A 10,824-nucleotide genomic window follows, 5' to 3' on the forward strand; every position below is an offset into this window, starting at 1 on the left:
CAAGGAGACGCAGAGAACGCATTTTTTCACTCCGTGTGAATATTCTTGGAATGAAGGAGGAAACGATCATCAAAACATATCGTTTATCCATCATTGCCATTTTGAAGCTGCAATTCCAGTGATTTGCTCCTCACAGAGCGTCAGCTGTACTTGTTCCTCAATGCTGGTCAGAGGCATCTTATCTACTGTGCCCCCTCCTGTTTTGTTCGCAGATGTTTTGTTATATGCCAGTTTTTCTTTAGTTCGCCTTCTAATATCCTGGTATCTTCTTTTTACTTCATCCACTGTTCGCAAGGTTTCACCGACAGCGTTTACTTTATTACAGATTTGTTCACATATAGCGTTCCTCTGTGTGACAGTCACACTTCTTTGCTGTAGCTCACTTAAATGTTTGTTGGCTTCATCCACCAACACCTCCATTTCCATGGGGTCGAATTTCCTTTTGCGCTTTCTGCTGTACAAACTCGCCATGCCGCAAACCACAAAACGCGCAAAACCATCATTTAAATAGGGCGTCTCCAACAGTTTTGCACCTGCCACCAGTTACGCAATCGCTCTTGTTAAATCACCCGCAAACCATGGTTCAGCCCCTCGCGCAAAATTCCAGTTTGCGAGCGCAAATTACTGCACGCAAAATTGGATCTTGATAAATCCGGCCCTAAGTGTATTATTCACTATACACTATAGAAAAGGACTATGTGGGCTTAAATATATAATAAGCATTCACTATTAAATGTTTATCCTGGAGCAAATGTAATATAGCAGAATGAGGTCGAGGGAGGAGCAGTGAACGCCCTCACTGCGTGGAATTTACCATGCGCTGCTTGACCGTGCGATTTAGGTAGTGTTGCATTGATGAAATTATAGAAAAACGATAAAGGAATCTCTCTATGGTGGACAGGTTTCTGCTGGGAGGAGTTGATTGAGTCATGAGGAACCAAGCAGTAACTGACCATCCATCAGAGCTGTGCTCTCTAGCCCTGAAATCCCACATCCTCTGTCACCAGCGTTTCTTGGTGTGATTTAAATTTTTAGTATTTGGGGGAGAAAATGGAAGAAAGTTCACATACCTGCATCAGAGCGCTACCTGTTTGATCTGAGGACGGTTTTCCATCTTTGGAACCAAACTAGCAGCAGTAGTGGAGTTTGGAGATGCAATCCACTTCTTTAAAAACCTGTTAAAAAAAGTCTGTGTAGTGCTGCAAATTTAAGGAGGGATTAGTATGGAGCTAAATTAGTGACAGCTTGAATTGACATAGAATGCAATTAAAAATTTAGACACTTAAAAGACAAACATTGAAAATTCTAATATTTAAAAGTCAAACACTAAAAGTTAAAACATTAACAATTCAAAGACTGAAATTTCAAAATGTTTTTGTCTTTCAATAATAATAATAATAATAATAATAATAATAATAATAATACATTTTATTTGAAAGCGCCTTATCACAACACCCAAGGACAGTGTACAGGCAGATAAAAACATTAAAAACAGGAAGCTAAAAAGTACAAGCATAAGATGCCACAGAAAACAATAGGAGGCAATTATACCAACAGATCTTTAATATATATAAAAATATATTTTTCCCAGTCTAAATTCTTATGGATGTCATTTAAATTTTTGAATAAACAATCTCTGTACTGTGATGAGCATAGAATCCTGAAGGGAAGCCGCTGGTTACTGTAAGGGAGGTGTTAAACTACTGAAACGGTTTTTATGTAACCTTACTGATGCAGGGGAATTGCAGTTTGTCCAGATAGTTCCTCATCAGCACAAGTGTGAGAATTGCTTTTCCAAAAATTGATTGTACGGTAGAGAAAATACACCCTTCATGAAAATAAGACTGGATAAAGACTGAAGTTGCATGGAGAATACTATAGAGCAGGCATCCCCAACTTCGGTCCTCGAGGCCCGCTGTCCTGCAGCTTTTGAAGGTTTTCTTTGCTCCAGCACAACTTATTTTAATTGAAAGCTGATTAACAGGCTTTTGGTCTACTGCAATCATAATCAGCTGTGCTAAAGCAGGGAAACCTCTAAAACCTGCAGGACAGCTGGCCTCGAGGACCAAGTGGAGTGTTGAAAGGTAAATAGCTGATGATTAGTTCTGTTAATATTTAACAGCTGTGTGAAAGTTGTGTGAAATGATAAGAGCTTGAGTATGAGGGTTGTTTAAATGCACTTATTTCTACAAAAGAAGACGTCACACCAATATTTTAAGAAATGCTATATAATTTCTGTTGTTTTGCCAAATTGAATAATAGTCCAAACAGGAAGAGGAGGTTCTGAGCTGCATATAACCTAAGTGAAAATATGAGACACTAGTCACTGAGCTTTAAGCATCAGTAATGGAGGTCACACATCTTTGGGTCCAAATCTGTGAGTACAGTAACTTTCTTTTCTTTTTTGCCTTGTTTGTCCTGAATGAGTTTGGATATCAAGCTTTTCTCATGTCTCTGCAGTAAATACTATTTTAGTCTTGCTTGTGACCCAGCCTGCATCGAGTTACACTGTTCAGACACCTGGTAAGTTGGAAAGTATTTTGTTTAAGTAATTTATTTTCCTTACATTATTTACATGTCTTTTTGAATTAGATCTGATTTTTGAAAACTGAGAGTAAATTCAGCTAAATTAGCAGTTTTTTTCAATAAGGCTAAAATTAACAATTCAAAATATACATTTGATTTCATTATTTGTTTAAATTTTTTATCATTACAGATTTCCCTGTCGTTTCTCCAGACAGACTTCAGTTCTTTGAATATGAGAAAGTCTCTGTAAATTGTGGTAGAGAAGAAGACGTTAATGCATGGAGAGTGATGAGAAAACTTCATAAAATAAGTCAAGCAAATATTTCTCAAGACTGCAGCACCCCAGTTCCATCCTGTACAATTCAACATACTTTCAAAAGACACAGTGGAGAATACTGGTGTGAAAATGATAAAGGAGAAAGGAGCCGTGCTGTCAGTATTTCTGTTACAGGTCTGTATGTTTTAAAAAAGTATAATGCTGTTTTTGTATTTATCAACATCTAAATTTGCAAGGTGTTGTAACATTCAAAGCATGGGAACAATAATATGTGGAATTTTTTGCCTATTAATGTGAGCTATAACTTAACCTTCAAAAGAAATACACTGATAACATATTGAGAGAAAAACAAAAACGGGTATATTAGGGTCCACTACATTTACTTTGGTCCTATTTTCTTTGGATGATAAAAGTCTTGCACTTGAGGTGTGTAAACATTTTATATTTGATGAATATAAACCATCAGAAACAGCAGTATAATATCTTTAAACTTTTTTCGTTCAATTCCCACAGCTGGTTTAGTGATCCTGGATGTTCCAGCTCAACCAGTGAAGGAAGGATCTGATGTGACTCTTCATTGTATAAACAAGAACACAGAGAAGACACACATAAGTGATTTCTACAAAGATGGCAAATACATTGAAACTTTCTATAAAGAGGGTATGACCCTCTCCAAGGTCTCCAAGACAGATGAAGGATTTTACAAGTGCAAAATATCTAGTGCAGGAGAATCACCTGAAAGCTGGCTGGCTATTGTCAAACCAGGAGAGGAGGAAGGTATGTTTGATACCTGATCTAATAAATATTGTGATGGTGAAATAATACTTCAAACATAACTTCAGATCTGTTGATATTATCTGTAAAATTGAATGAATTTTGATCCAGACATGCCTGTTTAAAAGTCCAAAAGGGGTTCCCCCACATCCCTTCAACAACATTATCTGTAATAATTATGTCACTTTTTTTATTTGCTTAAGTGTTTTGCATAGTATTTTACATGTTTTGTATGTTTCTGCTTTTTCAACAATTAAGTACATTTTAAACTAATGTCAGCTTAATTCCCTAGGAATAGTCTCCCATGAATACTATCATCTTTACTACATATGTAACTACAGTTACATATAAACTCGGGGCTATTGGTAACTGCTCTGTAAAAAATGGACAGCCTCTCCCTGTCCTTTAGGTGTAATTGTAAATACCGTAGTTATGCTAAGGTGAAAACTACACAAAAGTGAATATCTTACCAGAACTGACAATTAGTAAACATTTAATACATTCCAAATGTTTGAGGTATTTTTATAGTACCCAGCTTATTTATTTTCATCGAGCGAAGCTGTGGAGTTAAATCCAGCTTTATAAGGGGTAATCTTCCATGATCTCTGGTTTATAACACATTTTGTGACCTAAGGCTGGACATCTGACGTTGCTCACAAGGGTCATCAGTGTACTCAGGGGGCTTTTTTGCTCATAAAATATTTAAGGGTTCATTTGCTATATCCAAAATCACCTTTAGCAGTTTAATCCCTTCAACACCACGGGAAGAGTTAACCTTGATAGCCATCACCTTTTAGAGTTGTAACTATATTTTTTGGTAACTAAAGATTAAAAGTTGGCATAAAATGCACGTGTCTAACACATTGGTAATGATATTTGTTTGCAAAACAAGTAGAAGTATAAATCCTACTGTTTAAAAAAAATGTAGAAGTTAGAGGATCAGCTTAAGTTTTTTACTTAAAGTGTAAAAGCAAGATATTTAAAACTTATAAAAAATAAAAGCAATTCAGAAAAATTGTTAAGGACTGATACTTTACACTACACTGTTAAAGGGACGTTTTTCTACCATTCTAGGTGAAAACTTCTTATACTTATTTTTTTTAGATTTCTAACAAATAGCAGCAGTGTTAGATTTAACTTTGGATCATCTTGAAAAACTATGTATTTTAGTATGTGTTGAATAACAACTTTCTGCAGCACCAAGTCCAACCAAATTGATTGTTGGAAGGAAACAAATTATTTTGATGGTTTTAGTTGATTTTTTTTCAATAACAGGCCATAATAAGCTTAAATGAAACCAAACTAACAAGTCTATTTTTAAAATACAAGAAGTAGAAGTAGAGATAATTGCAAAAAAAAAAAAAAATGAAAGGAGTAGATGTAGAAAGTTCTCTGGTTAATTGAGGCATAAATAATTGTTTAGGACCCAAAGAGGACTAACACTGGCCTCAAAGTAAAAAAATGTGTTCATTGTTCTCTTGCATTATATGTTAAACCTTCTTTCAGGATCGGATGAAGAGACAAAACCAGATCTGCCGCTTATATTCATCATATCACTGGTCACCTTTTTATCACTCCTGTTTCTGGTGATCGGACTGATTCTCTGCAAAAAGCACAAAGGTAAAGCTAAATGACCTGAAGGTTCATGGAACTGTATTTTTAGCGCCCTTTTTTCTCTATAAGATCAGTCTTAATCAGTCTTAAAATGTTTATCTAAGGAGTTTTTATGAAGTTAATAAGTGTGTTAACAAATTTTCTTAAATAATATATAGTGCAACTGAAAATGCACATGTCTCATACTCTATATGGAATATTATAGACCTGTGTTTTGGATTGAATAAAAATAAACAAAACCAAAATAAATAGAATTAGGCGGCATATATACACTCACCGGCCACTTTATTAGGTACACCTGTCCAACTGCTCGTTAACACTTAATTTCTAAGCAGCCAATCACATGGTGGCAACTCAGTGCATTAAGGCATGTAGACATGGTCAAGACAATCTCCTGCAGTTCAAACAGAGCATCAGTATGGGGAAGAAAGGTGATTTGAGTGACTTTGAACGTGGCATGATTGTTGGTGCCAGAAGGGCTGGTCTGAGTATTTCAGAAACTGCTGATCTACTTGGATTTTCACGCACAATCATACAGAGAATGGTCCGAAAAAGAAAAAACATCCAGTGAGCGGCAGTTCTGTGGGCGGAAATGCCTTGTTGATGCCAGAGGTCAGAGGAGAATGGCCAGACTGGTTCGAGCTGATAGAAGGGCTGATAGAAGGGCAACAGTGACTCAAATAACCACCCGTTACAACCAAGGAGGGCAGAAGAGCATCTCTGAACGCACAATACGTCGAACTTTGAGGCAGATGGGCTACAGCAGCAGAAGACCACACCGGGTGCCACTCCTTTCAGCTAAGAACAGGAAACTGAGGCTACAATTTGCACAAGCTCATTGAAATTGGACAATAGAAGGTTGGAAAAACGTTGCCTGGTCTGATGAGTCTCGATTTCTGCTGCGACATTCGGATGGTAGGGTCAGAATTTGGCGTCTACAACATGAAAGCATGGATCCATCCTGCCTTGTATCAACGGTTCAGGCTGGTGGTGGTGATGTCATGGTGTGGGGAATATTTTCTTGGCACTCTTTGGGCCCCTTGGTACCAATTGAGCATCATTGCAACACCACAGCCTACCTGAGTATTGTTGCTGCCCATGTCCATCCCTTTATGACCACAATGTACCCAACTTCTGATGGCTACTTTCAGCAGGATAATGCGCCATGTCATAAAGCTGGAATCATCTCAGACTGGTTTCTTGAACATGACAATGAGTTCACTGTACTCAAATGGCCTCCACAGTCACCAGATCTCAATCCAATAGAGCATCTTTGGGATGTGGTGGAACGGGAGATTCTCATCATGGATGTGCAGCCGACAAATCTGCGGCAACTGTGTGATGCCATCATGTCAATATGGACCAAACTCCCTGAGGAATGCTTCCAGCACCTTGTTGAATCTATGCCACGAAGAATTGAGGCAGTTCTGAAGGCAAAAGGGGGTCCAACCCGTTACTAGCATGGGGTACCTAATAAAGTGGCCAGTGAGTGTATATTTATTTATTTATTTATTTATTTATTTATTTATTTTTTTCATTTTTATGTCAGTTTTAGGTCAGGAACAGCGTTGAGCATGAGGCTTTGTAGAGTAGCCCAACAAGACCTTTTTTTTGTTTAGAAAACATGCAATTTGAAACGGACGAATTATTCCTGACATTTTGAATTTAAAAAGCTTCCTGGATGGGAACCGAAATGTTTTCAAACTAGGAAACAAAATCCAGCAGATTGTTTTTTTTACTTTTTTGGAATGACTAGGACCTGGGTGACAGAATCTTCACCAGCATATTTTCCGGGGAGTTGCACTTATATTCCTATAGAAACTGCTTGACAGGTTTTGATCACTTATTCTTTCAATGGTGACATATAGGTTCAAGGTTCCTTATAACTGGAAAAGTACAAAGGCAGAAACCTTTTTACAATGGAAACTACAGTACCTGCTTCAGAAGTGCATGTTTTGTAGGTGAAATTTCAGTGTCTGATTTATTTTAGACTAATTAAGGTGAAAGTAAGGATATCTAATATTTGTTATATGTTGAAGAAGGGTGCCGTTACCTCATCCTTCAGTTACGTAGTGAATTACAAGGCAAAATGGCATGCATTATGTTTCCATTCCATCGACTGCATTAATTTTTATATGTGACGAAAAATAATCTTTGCTTTAAAAATCGTACACCTCGGAAAGTTCTGCGTGCTGACACCACAAATCCACCTTCCCCAGTGAATCAGTAAAACCATTGCCTGTTATTTTGTAAAACAAATTCAAGATAAACCCATAATTGAATAGAATAGGTTTAGAATAAAAAATATAAAACAGATATTAAATGTGATAGAAACAAACACTATTACACCCCAAATTGTTCTCAACTTTTGCAGATCTAGATTTATTTAGATTTCAATTCAATCAATAAGTTGTTAAACAGCACAGCTATCCTTTAAAGTTTAAAGAGTAAAAACTAAATAAATATTAAAAATTGCCACAACAAATCCTTGAGATTTGTAGTGAATTTCATTTTTTTCTTATATTGGCTTTTTCACTCACAGCCCTGACAAATGAAACTGTCACAGATACAAAGAAAATAACTTATGCTGCTGTTAACAAACCCAGGAAGAAGAATGGTAGGTGTTTGTGTCTTTTCTTTATTTTTAAAACTTTAACAGACATTTTCAGTTTCTGTATATTTTCTCTGCCAGGAGGAGATTCTGGAAATACACCAGATGATGTCACGTATGCTGCTGTTCAGATAAAGAAGACAGGTACTTGTATCAGCCTGTCTTATTTAATTTGGCTAAGCAGATATCTGGTGCAGACTGTGACATGAGTTCAGTTTTAGACATAGAATCACACAGTTATTTTCAGCCCAACATCTCAGACACATATCTTACACACCGAGGAGTGTAATTTTTGTGTGGTTGAAAACCACACAGTGAAACCACAAGTTTCAACAGGAGGTCACTTAGTTTTCTCATGTAGACAACAATAGAAAACACTCAGATGAAACGGAAAAATTTTGTTGCTGGTGCAGCTGAAAGCAATAAAAAAAAAAAAACAATCTGTAAGATCACTATTTATTAAAAAAAAAAAGAAAAAAAAAAGCCTTCAACTGTATAAACCTGACATTATTTGTGCAAAAAGTAGCTTAAATATACCAAGCAAAGTTCAAAATAAAAATGTTTACTTGATTTTCCTAATGTATTTTATTTTTTTATCTTTCTTCATCAGGGTCAAAGAGCTCCTCGACCAGTCAGCAATATTCATCAGAACAGAATTCAACCTACTCTGTAGTTGCCTTTAAAAGGGGAGATTTAAGTTAGTTACCTCATACGGCTAAACTCAGCTCTGTCTCTGTGTATGCTACTACAAACATTGCTAAAAGCCCTACCAGTTTTTTTGTTTGTTTTTTAACTCAAAACCAAGAAGGACAGAGAGATGATGGCTATGGAACATCAAAAACCTAAACTAAGTATACTTTTTGTAGACTTTGTGTTCATATTCATCTTTTTTTGGAGGGGGCATATGGTATTGTCTATTGTTGATGATCATCTTCCCTGGTTTTCAGGTGTCTGGTTTTGCTTTCTAATTCAGCAGAGCTGCTACTGCTTGTCAAATAAATTAATTGTGGAGGCCTGCATTTAGACACCAGGTTTTCTTAGATTTTGTACTTAAATAAAGTTTGATAAGTATATAATTCTATACAATACCACTATAAAGTCTCTCTAGTTCTTTTTTCTTCTCTCTCCAACACCTAAACCCACACACACAATCATATTTCTCTGTCTTTTTCGGGGATTCTCAATTGACTTCTGTTAATTTCTAATCCATGTCTACAGCCTAACGGGATCCTTTCCCGAAACCTAACCATTACCGATTCATACCAAACAGTAACCTAAACCAATTCTCACCTTTGTTCTTAACATAACACCAAACCCTAAAACACCAATTGTATCCTCAGGGACCAGGCATTAGTCTCCACCAGAGCACCAAGTCACCGAAACCTGCTATCAGTGTATGAATTGCACGCACAAATCTATATTTCTTCCCATAATAGGAGGACTTCACATTGGTTTTAGTTACTGCGTATATAAACCTTACCCTGACATTTTCAACCAATCCTAACCGCTACCAGTATATTCCTAACCCTAGCCTTAACCTAAAGTTAATTCACAGAATACCTCTAAACTGACTCCCTAACATTAAAAAAGGGGGTCTGTCACATTAAGCCCTACCTTTGGTCCCCACAAGGTTAGTAAATATTTAAAAAACGGTCCTAAAAAAATAAGGAAGTAACGTTGAAACCACCCTGTAAGTGAGCAGATTATTTTGTACCTCTGTCATTTTAAGAGCTGGTAGTTTGAAGTGTATTTAAAAGATCCAATTTTGACAACAGAGTTAGGTCTGAAGTTGGTCTGAATGATCATAGGTCTTCCAGTAAGCTACCTCGGATGTTATCATCCAATTAAATAGCCATTGTTAGGGGTTATCAGTCGAATAGAATGGCTTCAGATTGTGCTTCTTACCTCCTCCTTAGGCCCAGTAGGTTGTTATAATCGAATTAATCCTCACTCTGAGGTAATTCTTTTTTGGCCTGTGGAATTAATATATTTTTGTATATTTAGAACATACTTTTTGTAGCTCTTCATTTATTGTAAACTAAAAAAAAGATCCACATGTTGCTCATTTTAAACACAAAACAATCTCATATCTTGTGAATTGAGTTCTTTATAAACACCCAATTGAATCAGTATTACTGAAGCATTTGGAATTCATTCCAATTAGAGCTTTAAAAAAGTTTTTTGAAGTTCTGTTATCAACGTTAAACTGCATGCTATCATGCTATCAGCCATAAGAAACCTACTAGAAGGTAGAGGAGGCACAGTCTGAAGCCATTCAATGGGATTGATAACCGCTAATTGTTGGGTTTTAATCCAGAGGAATGTGAGTTTAAAAGATTACGAGGAAATAATCAACACAGAGACAGGGTTTTTGACGTCAGCCTCTGCAGAAGCGGAGAAAAGGTGTTGGCTCAGAAACCAGCACCTTCTCACACAGATCCCTTCATAGCAAAGCCTTTATTAACAGTTTACAACATCATAGGGCGGGCCTTAGCAGAAGACCAAAGTCACACAACCGTGTGATTCTACCTCATGACCTACTGGAGGTCATAAAAGTTTATGACCCTTCTGGTTGAATCACAGGAAAGAAATGTAGCATCTTCTTTCTTTCAATGTTTCATATGTCCACACAATAATTTTATAATTATCACTCTAACATTTCCCTTCTCTTATACATAAAAACATCAGCATATTTCAATTCATATTGTATTCGTAGGAGTAGGAATATGAGTACAAACATAACAGTCTGTTTTGTTCAAATCTTCAGCAACGCGCTTGGAATGCTGCCACCACATTTTGGCACTGTAGGATGACTTGCTGTGGATCCATCAAAAATCATCCTGCTCTTCCTTTGTTTCAGACAGTCAGTTTGAGTTCCTAGGAACACCGGTCCAACAGTCATCACTGGGCAGCAAAACCACTTTGGTTTTTCAGATCTTCGCCAGTCCGTCCAAGGAAACACCCACTAACCGGACTCTAAAAGACTGGGTTAGGTTGGTTTCTTCACCAGCGTTGAGACGAT

The 10,824-nt window shown here is 36.8% G+C and overlaps 1 protein-coding gene across 2 annotated transcripts; it reads left to right on the forward strand.

The window, feature by feature from the left end:
* The first annotated feature begins 2,208 nt into the window (after positions 1 to 2,208).
* LOC119782552 lies at positions 2,209 to 8,784 on the forward strand. 2 transcript variants are annotated; one of them, XM_038283570.1, is made up of 8 exons: positions 2,209 to 2,377; positions 2,461 to 2,523; positions 2,717 to 2,977; positions 3,317 to 3,580; positions 5,084 to 5,197; positions 7,734 to 7,808; positions 7,884 to 7,946; positions 8,413 to 8,784. In XM_038283570.1, exons 1-8 carry the CDS (start codon positions 2,347 to 2,349, stop codon positions 8,502 to 8,504), a joined length of 963 nt encoding a protein of 320 aa, XP_038139498.1. In that variant the 5' UTR covers positions 2,209 to 2,346; the 3' UTR covers positions 8,505 to 8,784. The 2 variants fall into 2 exon arrangements, with proteins under 2 accessions (XP_038139498.1, XP_038139505.1); XM_038283577.1 differs by lacking the exon at positions 7,734 to 7,808.
* The last annotated feature ends 2,040 nt before the right edge of the window (positions 8,785 to 10,824 follow it).

Source organism: Cyprinodon tularosa, unplaced genomic scaffold, assembly GCF_016077235.1.
Source record: "Cyprinodon tularosa strain WSP-4 unplaced genomic scaffold, ASM1607723v1 ctg1047, whole genome shotgun sequence".
Taxonomy (NCBI): domain Eukaryota; kingdom Metazoa; phylum Chordata; class Actinopteri; order Cyprinodontiformes; family Cyprinodontidae; genus Cyprinodon; species Cyprinodon tularosa.